We start from the raw sequence: 12,902 nt of genomic DNA on the forward strand, positions 1-12,902 counted from the left end.
GTGTCTGGAAAGGAGCTCTGCAGTAAAAGTCCTGGGGATGCTGATGGACACCAAGCTCACCATGAACCAGCAAATGTAGCCCTTGCAGCAAAGAAGGCAACAGCACCCCGTGCTGCATTAGGAAGAGCACTGCCAAAAGGTTTGAGCGAGGTGCTCCTTCCCCTGTGCTCGGCACTAGTGACACCGCATGGGGTGTGCTGGGTCCAGTGCAAGAGAGGCATGGGCATACTGGAGCAAGTGCAGCAAAGGGCCACAAATGTTATTAAAGGTCTTGGAGCATCTGTCATATGAGAAGAGGCTGAGAGAGCTGGGACTGATCAGCCTGGAGAAAAAAAGGCTCCAGAGGGATTTTACTGATGTGTATAAACATCTGATGGAGGTAGGGGAGGGTTGATAAAGAAGACGGAGCCAGGCTCTTGTCAGTGGTGCCCTGTGAAAGGACAAGAGGCAACAGGCACAAACTGAAACACAGGAAATTCCACTTCAACAGGAGAAAAAGTTTTTTTCACTGCAAGGTTGGCGGAACACTGTCACAGGTTGCTCAGAGAGGCTGTAGAATCTCCATCCTTGGAGATATTCAAAACCCACCTGGACACGGCCCTGAGCAACCGGCTAGTTGCCCTGCTTTAAGCTAGGGGATTGGGACTAGATGATCTCCAGACGTCCCTTCCCACCTTAGCTAGTGTTTCAGTCTTTCCTTGCCTATCATGACTACCACTCTTGATGGAACTGAGTTTTGCCAGACTTGTTAGTCTATAAAAGTTTTAACAATGGGGATATCCCTGATGAATTCTCCTGCTCCTTCAGGCTCTCTCTTTTCCTTTGCACTCTTGAGGCAGGCCTCAGCCTGCTGCCCCGGAGCAGAACATTATCAATCCGCCCCGCAAAAGAAAGAAGCCTGGGTGCGAGCTAAAACCACTGGTCAGATGAGAGTTGAGGAGAAATGCCGCAAGTCAGCACTTCCTGGTGGAACTCCGCAGTGGCCTCGTCAGGGGTCACTGGTAGCGTAAACTTCAGTTTTCATGTGCAAGAGGATGTGGACATGTTTCTTCAGTGCCGATTATTTTTATTTCAGATTAAGAAAGAGCAAATAGAGCAACATATGTAGTAGAGAGATACTACTAGTCTCCCCAGTGAGAACTGTGCAGCCTCGTAAAGGAAGGAATAGTATGCAAAAAGGAAACGACACACCTTTTATGATGTAGCTTTACTGCATGCACACAACAACATTAAGAGAATATTATTAAGAATAATACATGCTAGGGAACATAAAAATTAAGGCTTCTAGTCAAGATACAAAGAACAGCTGGGGCTCACGTAGCTAACGTTCAGTATTTAGTTTTAAGTCCAGTGTTCAGTGTGTGGCCTCTCCTTATCTCCCACTCTTCAAACCCTGTTAATTGCTATAATAACAAAATTTCTTATGCGTAAATCCCACCAATAAGGGCAAGGCGCTATTACTCTGTCCTGCAGTGTGTGAGGAGGGCGTATGTACACAAACACTTTCTTAAAACTGTGGCTGAAGACACTTGCCTTGGACAAGAACTCTGGAGCAGAAAGAGTAAACGCCATTCTCCTAAGCAGCGTCCAAATGCCTTCACCGCGAAACCAAACTATTCCTCTTGCAGTTCCTTAGTCTAACTCATAACACACCTTCCAACCTCTGCAGCAAACGAGCGGAGGACTATACAGTCAAGAGCCTCCTTTATTATGTAGCCTTGAGGCTTCCCAAAAAGCAGCTCCCTTCGGTTCACCGTACGAGAGGGATCTAGAAAGCATATGTGCTCGTGCAATGTGTCATTGCGCCAGCGCACGAGGAGCTGACAAACGATGCATGGCAACTTTCGTTCAAGAATTTCCCTCCCTCTGGCTGTGGGTGATGGTGGCTGCCTGACAACCCAACCTTTGTCGTGAAGCTCACAGCAGCGTCTTGCAGGCCAAATTCCCAACCGGTCCACGCCGTTCTCGTTTTAAGGTACCTCTACCGACACTCTGGGAGGCAAAAACCCCAGAGAGCCTGCTTTTTAGAGACTCTGTGTGCTTCTCCCGCCAAAATCCTGGCTGCTAGCAAGTCAGTCAAACGCTCTGAGGGAAGGCCCTCTCCTGAAGCCCCTTCGGCCTCCTGCTCTGAGCTCCGGGGCCCAGCAGCACCAACGACGAAGAACGAGGATCCGCTGCCCTTGCCGCGCAGGTACCGGAGATCCCGAGGCCGGGGTTGCTCCCAGCACCTCGTCCCTCCTCGGCCACCCTCCGCCTACTCGCCCGCTCACGACCCGGGGAAACGAACGGCGAACAGCGGCGGAACCGCCGCCGCCGCCGGTTCCCCGCTCTGAGGGAAGCGGCTCGGCCGCCTCAGCCGCGCCGCCACCTTTCCCGCTCGCCGGCGGGGAGTGAAGAACTACCGCCCCCAGCATGCCCCGCGCGTCCCCGCTCCCGCCTCCTCCCCTTCCCGCTCTACCTCCGCCGCGCCGCCCGGGGTGCGCCTGTCCCTTTAAGCCCGGCCGGACGCCCGGTGACCGGCGCTTGCGCAGAGACGCCGTGACCTCGCTGCCTGTCGGTGCCGCCGGTGACTATTGGGGTTCCCCCCCCCCCCCCCCCGCCTCGGCGGCAGCGCGGGGCTCCGGGCCGGCGGCGGGCGTTGCCATAGCGACCCCCCCCTCAGCCCTGCCCCGGCCGGGACGATGGAGGGGCCGGCGGGCGGCGGGCCCGGCTCGGAGGGCCCGGCGGGTGTGATCACGGAGATCCGTGCGCCGGGCCCTCGGCCGTTGCGGCTGCTGGAGTGGAAGGTGTCGGTGGGGACGGCGGTGCAGATCGGGTCGGTGCTGGCGTTGTGCGCCCCGCTGCCGCCCCCGCCTCGTCCCTCCGCCGCCACCCCGCCGCCCTCCGCCAGCGGCGCCAGCACCCGGCCGCAGCGGGCCGGCCCCGAGCGCAAGCTGAAAGCCGAACGGCCCGGTGTGGTGAGGGAGCTGTGTGCGAGGCCCGGACAGGTCATCGCGCCCGGGTGAGTGCGGGGCGGCGGGCTTGGCGCTTCTCCTTCGGGGGGGGGGGGGGTCCCGCTTTCCCTCTTCCCCCCGGGCCGCCCCTGCGGGCCCTGCTTGCGGCCGGCCGGTCCCCATGGCCTCCGTGCCGTGGAGTCGGAGCGGGGGGAAGGCACGGCTTTCTGCCCCCGGTGTGTAACGGGCGCCTTGTGCCGTCCCTTCGCGGGGGGTAAAGCCGTGGCCGTGCCTGGGGGGGGGGTCTGTGTCTCGCTGCCGGGAGGGAAAGGCCCTTCCTCCGGAGCTGTGCGCTGGGCTGCCTGCGGGAAAGAGCCCGAGGAGGAGGAGGAGGAGGAGGATGAAGCCTGAGCATCAAGGGAGGCGTCGAGGAGGAGGAGGAGATCATGCTCCAGTCCCCCGCTTCAGAGCCGAGCGCTTCGCTGTGAGCTCTGCCTCCGAGAGCCGGGCATCCCCTTCGCGTGTCTCGGGGTTCTCTGAAAACTGCTCTTACTGGCAAAAAACCACTTGGAAGTACTTTCCCCTTCGCGTGTCTCGGGGTTCTCTGAAAACTGCTCTTACTGGCAAAAAACCACTTGGAAGTACTTTCCCCTTCGCGTGTCTCGGGGTTCTCTGAAAACTGCTCTTACTGGCAGAAAAACACTTGGAAGTACTTTTTTTTTTTTTTTGTAGTTTGGCAGTTCGCTGTTAGGTTGGTGCAAAACTCAGGTAGCAAAGGGATCACTTCCTGCGTGATAGGAGGGATTCCAATGGGAATCGGCGCTGCAGCAAGACATTTTTAAATTACTAGATACCGTACGTATAATACTGGCAGCCTAAACGCTATTAATACAGTAGATGTTTGAACGTATAAGGCTTCGCAGATATAAACAAGGTGGTGTCGTTTGAACTTTCAGAAGAGCAAGCGGTTAAATAAGAGAGGTTTTCCATTGTTTAACGACGGCTTTGTCTCGATAAGACTGGATGTCAGTCGACTTTCAGACTCTTAAGTGGCTAATAGTTAGGTAGGGCCTCTCAGATTTCTAGGTGAAATTGGGCTAACAGCTTGCTACCCTGGACTTCAAGCAGATTTTTTTTTCTCAACAGGAAACCATTGAAACACTCTACTTCCTCTGTTTTATGACAGCAAGTTATTTTCTTTTATTGCAGTTCTCTTGATTTTTTTTTTTTTTTTTTTTTTTTTTCCCTGCTGTGGGGGGTGGGTGCAGCCAGGCCTAAACTTTCTTGATTGAAAATCACCAGTACATGCAAAACATCTGTGTATGGGCGTGCTCTGAAAGGTTCAGGAAAAAAACAATCTGATTCTTTTTTTATCAGTCAGTAATATAAGGTGCTACAGAGGAGATGTAAGCTGTGTTTTTCTTCCTACAGAGAGTATTAGTCTTTCTGAGATAAGACTGTGGCTTTCCTTTCGTGCGACATCAGCATTCTGCTATTGCATCTGGTGCAACATGGACAATCTTTTATATCTGATTTAGAACAAAGGTACCGTAAATGCTAGGTCAGACTAAAAACATCTTAAAAATACAGACTAAAATTTTAAAACACCATATGCGTGATGAAACTCATCTTGATAGTGCTGAGTAGAAGGGGAGATAAAGTTATCGAGTTATCTTTTCATTACATTAGCTAAGTACTTGGGAGGAAAACGAAAACAAAAAAGATTTTAAATGGTAAAAGTAAACAATTTAAAATATGCTGGGTCTGATGTAGCAGCATTTTATGTTTAGCTTTGCTCAATGTGAACTTTAGGAGTTGAGTGCACCAATTTTTATGCAATGCTTTTATTAGATTTGTCTGGTCTTGATTCACTCGGATTATAATTAGCAAGTCCTTGCTTTGAGACAATTGGAAAATAAATACTGTTCTTTGTTGTTCTTGGCTTCTAAAACACTTGTGTCTTATACCGCTAGAAGTTAGTTCTTAATACTGACCATTGCTAGACGTTACGCTTCTAGAATTCTCACTTTTCAGCCTGTGTTCTCTGTTGCGTGCTGTAATGGTATTTACCGGGTGAATGTAAAAGAAAAGTTCAAGCGAAGAGGTGGAAGAAGCATGACCTAAGGGTAGTAGAGCTGGTCAGCAGTTGGAGACATAACTGCGTTTCTTTGGTCACTTAAAAGGGGGGGGGGGGGGGGGGGGGTTGGTCAGCATTTAATCTCTCGCCTGTGGCTTCCCGTTTTGTGGAATGGAAATAATAACATTTCACTACCTATCAGCAATATTTAAATATATGTCAAGGTTGTGCAGTATTAAAATACAGGTGTGATAAAGGTAGATGACATAGCTGAAATTTATTCAGCATCTCCAGAAGATACACTTTTTTTTTTTAATCCAAACTATGCAGGGTGGTAGGTGCCATTTGCTGCCTTCAAAAAAGTGGGTTTGATCAGTTTAGCCCCGAATTCTCTGTAAACCAAAGATATGTGCAAATATTTGTCAGGCACTTAAACACTGTTTCTATTCCAAATATTTTTCCTTTTCATTAGAACATGAGAACATAAGTTGATGAAACCTTTTTATTTGAGGATAAATAATGTGACTGGCTAATTTTTTTTGTTCTATGTCAATTTGGTCATCAATATTTCTGAAAATAATGACATCTTTTAGCAAAAGTCTCTCCCTCTTAAGAAGACACATTCTAACTTGGGGTTATTTTTTCTTTTAGATCAGGCATGAGATGAAATCTTTTGGTACATGAAAGTAATTTTCCACATATATATAGTGCTTAGTTTTCTTGTAGGTTTATTACCCACTTTTTGGTATTGGCAGTGGTGTAAATGGCCCACAGGGGATGGGATGGGATGGGGGTGACAGCCTGAGGCAGGCAGCAGGTGGCTTTTGCTTAGACTAGCAGGGGTAGGCTTGTACCAAATGTCAAACCAGGACTCGAGAAAGGAAGGTGTTTGACCTGTTAGGACTGTAAACAGCAGGGATGACAGTAAGCAGTTAATGAAAGGTCTTTGATGTTAATGAAGCATAATTTCTATGGGTGGCAGGAGCAATAAATGTCAAAAACTGCTGCGCTGCTCTGTGTATTATTAATGCCAGTTGCCCATCAAGGTTAATCATTCCGAGGCTGCTACAGGTATGTCAGGGTTCTGGGTTGGGTCAGTATTTTGTTGCACGTGAATATTTACATGAGTGTTTCTAATATGAAACGATTGTCCCCTTTCAGGCCCTGCTGATGGGATAGACTACTGAAAGTCTTTTGTTTGGATCACATTGGTAGAGTCTTCCAAAATATTTATTAGCTATATGTTTAAACTGGGTATCTTTGTGTTTTACTACATAGCTTTAATAGCTAAAACTTGTGTTCTTCTACAGAACATAAAGTATATGAGTGTTGTAATAAAAATCTTGTTTAAACCTACCTGGATTCTAGTGAAGCAAAATTTGTATTTTCTCTTTTTGGAGAAGACAGCAGGAAAGAGGTGGGAATTTTTGTGTTGTTACTTGGCATTTTTTTTGTATCGGAAACTTGATTGTATATTTAAAAAACATATCTTCCTTTGGCTATATAATGTCACAGAGCCTCAGGGCCTAGTTTACCACCCAAGATGAGGACACTTAACCCTGGACCCCAATACCTTTCATCTTACAGTCTTCAAGGGGAATAAAATGCTGATGAACTACAGTTTATTTTGAAGTGATGACACTTGTAATAAACTACAGGAAAAAAAATTTGCTGTTTCAGTTAGACACAAATGTTTCATAATATCCTGTCAAATATTTAATGAGCTTATTAGAGTCTACAAAAAAACCTTACTGCCAGACGCTGAGGATTGTTGAATAACACTTAACGATCCCAGCTTACTACACCTCTCGCCTAATTCCTTTTTACCCTTGGATTCATTCCATTATTTTTTTTATAGTAAGTTTTGGTATGCATCTTTCCGAGCTGCTTCCTGTGTGTCTTTTTCCACCACCCCCCCACCTTGTTCCCATCATATACTGTGATACTAAGGAAGCCTCCTTTTTAATGCATCTGTCTTGTGTTTGGTTCAATTTGATATTGAAAAAGATCCAAGCTCTAAATGAGGGGTTTCCATCCTTCATTGCCTTCTTTTTCTCCTCTTCCTAGTTCTCCAGCACCTAACAAGTTGGGAGCTCACACTATAGTTAATAGTGCTGAATGGTAGAGTACAAGATCTCCTTTCTTTATGTGACCATCTGTTTTCACAGAACTTGTAGGAACTTCCTTATCTAAGAGAATCAAGCTGCTCAGTCAGGTTTGGTTGGAAACAGGCATCAGGCTCAGAAGTTGCCAGTAGTGTGGTTGTAGCAGCCTTGTGCCTGCAGTTCTCGGTGCGGCTTCCTTAGGCCATGGTTTCGTGATTCCTTCGGGCCAATGCAAGAGTTGGCTGGAAGGGATGCTCACGCTTTGGTGTGTCTCCAGCTTGCATTGAGCTGGGTGTTGGAAATCATGTAGCTAAAGATGGTTTGGTCTTTTTTTTTTTTTTTTTTTTTTTCTTTTTTTCCTTTCCATCCTTCCCACCCAGCCTCCTGTGAAACGGTCCATACTGATCAATTCCCTCATGTTGCTCCAACAGGAGTGTAGTGCAGGGAAGGGGAGGGTGACTTATCCTTTCAGCAGTAGCCTGTATTTAGGTCAGATCAAAGTGGTTGTGTAAATGCCAGTAGGGTCATTAGGGGGATAAATGACATGTTAACACCAGGAAATAACATTATTGAGGTTGTATATGTCCCATATGGCATTTTGTATGATAGTCTTTAGTAACACATTACTTTTATCCTTACAAGGTTTCTCTCAAACCAGGGGATTTTCTGCTGTCGGAGTTCTTAGTATAAGTTGCTCATCTTATTTGAGCACGAGGACTTTGCTGCTGTATGTGAGTGTATACAGAATCCCATGGGCCAGCAGACAGAGTGAGATAGCTCATGGAACTATTTGATGCATCCCGTTGTAGAACTACAAGCTGGTTATAGCTGTCTTTAAAAAAAAAAAAATGTGTATGTTTGTAGATGTCTGTGCTGGAAATTGATTTTGCTTTTACCCAAGTTGTAATGGATTTTTATTTAATTGCTGTCTTGTTTCTTTACTGTATTTTTGAGCTTTACTTCAATACTAGAGTTGTTTAGAAAACCACGGTCTTTTTCAAAGGCACACGTGCATGTTATTTCTTCTTTGAAACTGCTGCATGGTTTTCCTTAATTGTAAAACAAATAGCCTTCTGAAGAGAAAATGTATGGACAAAAATTCTGACTGGAGGACTAGAATGAGACCTTTAGTTTTGTGCTGCATGATACCTAGCCCTTTGAACTGGAAGGGATTGGAACAGTTTGAGGAAGGAAGAGGGAGGCAAGACTTTTGCTTTGAATTGTCTTAGAAGTTTCTATCTTGACCTAAGAGGCTTCTTTCCTTTGAGAAATCTTAATAGTGCAACTTCCATGCCTGCCTAGACCTTTCCGATTTGATGACTGCATATATGGTGTTAAGTTAAGGGCTGACCCTAGTAGGGATCCCAGCTGTTCAGATTTCCAAAGTCAGTCTTACCCAGTGGAAGACACCCCCCCCTTAGGTAATCTGATAACCCAACATTTGAACTCGCTAAATAAAAACGAATATGGGGCGATGGTATTGCAAATTCTTAAACATTACCAAAAGTATATAAAAATAGTTCCAGTTGGGACTTTCTAGCCTGAAGGTTCAGTAAAGAGCTACCAGCGTTTCATTTTGGGATCTCTTTTTAAGAATGATAATAGACAATTCATTGCAAGTTGTCACTTATAAAATATTCTTATGAATATCTGTTTTGTGTAGTTAAAATGTTAATTAAAAGTTAATATAAGGTCACCTAGCACATGTGGATAGTTGAATTTGCAGCAGTTCCCTTTTAAAATATATAGGGGAGTGTAAAATGACTTCCTGGAAAGCAGGTAGTATTGCATTACCGGTTACAGTTCAAGGATCTTGATTATACATTTTGTCTAGGTTTTGTTTTGCTGAACCTAGACTTAACGGAATTGGAAATCTCACGCTTGGACTGTAGGGGAAGGATGGATACCATCACTAACAGAAGAGACTTACTGGTCTTCAAAAGACTTCAGAAGATGGAAAGGTTCCTCTTTTTTGGTGTGGACAAGAAAGTGCTGCCATATGTAGTGTGTACTGTGAAACTTGGGTGAGAATTTCTCACCATATTTTGTAGGATGTTACAACAGTGCTCAACAACTGTGTGTTTTCCTTCCGAATCTATATACCTACTCCTAATGAAGAAGTGCTTCTTGTCTGAAAGGATGAACCATTGTTTCCAGTCAGTAGAAACTACTGTTGGCCTCAGACTAGTCTGTTGATGAAAAGGAATTAGCCTGAGTGAAATACATATGCCGTTTGTGAGAGCACACTGTATCTTTTCTGATGTTTTCTGAAACACTGGTCCTATTGAAAAAAAGAAAGAAAAAAAGCGCCAATATAAAAACCTATTTTAGAAACAAAGAGCCAAGGTTTTGTGTTCTTTCCAGTGCAATGGGAAGGGAATTTTTCTTTAGTCATCTGATGGGACTGAAATGATTTAGATTGGGGTAACTGGGCTGATGCCGGATGATTTATACAAGATACCATTCAAGAGAACTATCTAAATCCAGAAGGACTTTTCTACCTTGTGCATTACTGTATGAAAGGTGGCAGTATACCATGTAGATTACTTCTTACAGACACATCAACTTTTTTATAGTATGTCCTTTTTTACAGGAAGGATGGGATATTGCCAGGCCACTATTTCACTAATAATCTTTAAAAAGGAAAAAAAAAAAAAAAAAATTGCCTTTCTACAAATGTTTTGAGAAAAACTGTAGAATAAGGCAGCGATTTAGACATTTAGAGTAGAAATGAATAATGCCTATTTGTTTGCATTGTAGTGCTTTTGCATTGTAGTGCTTTTGCATTGTAGTGCTTCCTAGTTTAAAAATTACATCTAAAACTTCGCAGCATTCAGCTGGTGTGTAAGGCAAAAGGTCTTGGTCCAAGCTTAGTGGAGTGAACTGCGTGAATCCTCGTTCACAGGAGAGAGGGCGGGTGAGCAGTTGCAGCCAAAGAAGGCGTTGCTGAACAAGGAGGGAACTTAATTAACTTTCCAGGTAACTTTACAGCTATTCATAATACTTCCCCTTTATATGCTGAGCAGCCTTCTAAACTGTTGTTCTTTGCTTTCAGAGCATTTGTTGGGATTCTGGGCTCGTTTGACGCTGTTGGGTGTCCCGACAGCATGCGATGCCACGTGGCTGTTGCTGAATGTGGAGCTGCTGCTCCTTGGTTTGAACGCTGCTGCGTAACTTATGATGTTCTTGTTCTTAATTGCTTTTAAGGGTGTTAAGAGTTATTACATTTTCCTGTATAAGTGTGTTCGTTTGGCTTGACAGCAAGTCCCAGAGGAAAACATATGCAGAAGGTAGCGTCAAGATAAAAGTTTTTTGGATTTTTTGTTTGCCACAGTATCCAAATAGGGAAAGGAGTGGAGGAAGCTGTTAGACTTGAGGATTCCGCATCCTGTGGTAAACCTCTTCCGATTTTATTTGTTGTTTGGAAGTAGCAGACAAAGGGACAGTGATTGCTTAAGTGTCTTGTTCTAACAGAGAAGGTGATTAAATGTTTGGAGAAGGTTTAATGTTCTCTATTAAAAGATGCAGCTTTCTAAGGCAGAGGGGGAGAGATCACAGGATCCTCCCAGATTTCTTAGGCACAGGAAGAAGCCAAAAATGCATATATAGCTTTGCCAGCTCTGTGTGTGTGTGTCAAACTGTCTCTTTCTCAGTCATCTTTCTCTGCTTTGGTGTCCGGGCTGTTTTGGTGTTCATCTGTAGCTGTTTCTCTAGATGCGGGCCTGCAGATGCAGAAGGCAAACCAAGTCTGTTCAGGTAATCACAGGTGATCTTGGCTGGGGGTGGGAGGAATGCAGTGGTAAGTTGGTCTGAGATAAGGGGAATTTATGTGCCTTCACCTGAAGGAGAGGTAGGGGATTTGAGAAGTTACACACCTGAAAAGGACAGAACAGAGTCAGAGATGGGATTAGTCCAAGACTGTTGTCACCTGGCCTTGCAGCAGTTCAGCTGTGACTACTGTTCTTTAGTAACTGATGTGAAAATTGAAGTGTGGTTTGAGAAAACTGCAGTTTTAGGTTAATTATTGTTCTGTCAATTAGAAGGATGTACAGTCACCACTCTCGCACTTCAACTTTTTGGATAAATGCCAATTAGGTTGGCAGTGTTCATCATATATATGTATATATATGCCATATATAGATTTGGATGACTTAGTTTTTTGATCCTGCTGTTAGATGGATGTTGCTGAACCAAGGAACTCGTCTTGAAGTGTGTGTGTGCACGCGCTAAAAAGCTACACTTAGTGGTTTAGAAAATGGACCCTGGAATAATGTAAGCTTGTAAATATGTTTCCTTTGAAAGCTGCAAGTAGATTTTCTTAGGAGCTGTACCATGCCTCATTCTTCCCTTGCCAGCTTTTTTTGTGAGTGAAGTAGTTTCCTTTTTTTTAAACCCATATCACTTAACTGCTTTTGCCCTGTGATTCTTATACAAGCAAGTGCTGATGGCAGGGGATTCATGAAATGCTAAGAGAGGGGAAATCATGAAAAATGAAATACCTTCTTTAGTGTAACAATGAAAATCCTGGGTATTCATATTAAAACCACAGTTATGGCTCACGGTTCTTAAATTTTTATAGTTAATCTTTTACACCCTGCATAATTCCTACTTTTCTAGATGTGTTATGTGGTAAAAGGAAGCTGGCTATGATATGTGTTATGTTTCCAGCTGTAACTGGCATTGATTAGACTATTGCTGTGATGTTTGTGTGTAGAATTTGTAAATACCTCTTAGAGATGCTGTCAGCAGTTTGAAGTCCTGTGGGGCTCTTCCAATAATGCTTCTGTAGTTAGTGTAAAGTTCTGATGTTAAGTGTAGTCGAGGAGTCAAAGGACTTGTGTTCACTTTGATTGCTACTGCTTCAAGTGATAGTGATCTCTTCAGTTAAGAAAATGTAACCTGTGTGTGAACACAGAAGTAATTTTCCAGTTTTTCTGGCCGTGCACTGTTAGATGCAGTTCCTCAACTCTCAACTGGAGTTGTGCTGCATGCATTTGGGAAGTGCTGCGTGACTGCTAACACTGCAGTCGGAGAGAGGTGGCAATAGAAACGCAAATGCATAAAACAGTAATGTCAATAGTTGACAATAATGATTGGGGGGGACAGACTGCAGAATCATTTGCTGCTTCAGTGAATTACTGAGACGTGACAGCCTATTTTCTTCTGCTGTTGTTAGAAGTACTACTTAATACTAAAGAAACAAGTTAGAAAGACGTGAGCTCTTAACTCTGTACTTTTGAATTCATTCTGTATGAACTTCGTTGTTTTGAGGGGGTTTTCTATAAAAGTATGGAGAACTATATTCTTACCTTTACCTTTAAAAAAAAAAAGTAGTTTTGAATTCTCCCAAATAATAAGATTTTAGTTAAAAATGTTCTAAATAAAATAAAGTAAGTTCTAAATCATCTTCAAAAGATTTACTAGATTTTATGTAAAAGGCACTGCAAACTGATCTGCTTTTTTTTTTGACCTTTTTATTGTACATTGTTAACTTTTAACAGTGGCTTTTTGAAACACGTAAGAAGCTGCCCATAGCGTTGCGCATGGAAGGTGGGAGAGGGTCACCTCTTTCCTTGTAATGCCAAACTCTTCTCCAGAAATAAACAGAAATGCTTCTCAAAGGCTTGCAAATCATGGAAGTAGTCTTACTTTGCGCTTAAGATATCTTTTGGATTATAAACAAAATCCGGAAGTTCTGGGCCTAAGTTTCTCTTGGCATTCATAACCCACGTCTATCTAAACCTGAACAGATACCTTGCCTGAAGAGTAGAAGAAAAATGACTTTTC

At 44.1% G+C, this 12,902-nt stretch overlaps 1 protein-coding gene across 1 annotated transcript in view; it reads left to right on the forward strand.

The window, feature by feature from the left end:
• Positions 1 to 2,535: 2,535 nt before the first annotated feature.
• CTDP1 (CTD phosphatase subunit 1) overlaps positions 2,536 to 12,902 on the forward strand; it is a 115,136-nt gene continuing 104,769 nt past the window's right edge. Inside the window, exon 1 of the mRNA XM_030041921.2 lies at positions 2,536 to 3,001. Coding sequence (XP_029897781.1) covers positions 2,682 to 3,001 — 320 coding nt within the window. The 5' untranslated portion in view covers positions 2,536 to 2,681. The remainder of the gene's footprint in view (positions 3,002 to 12,902) is intronic.

Source organism: Aquila chrysaetos, chromosome 18 (assembly GCF_900496995.4).
Source record: "Aquila chrysaetos chrysaetos chromosome 18, bAquChr1.4, whole genome shotgun sequence".
NCBI lineage: Eukaryota > Metazoa > Chordata > Aves > Accipitriformes > Accipitridae > Aquila > Aquila chrysaetos.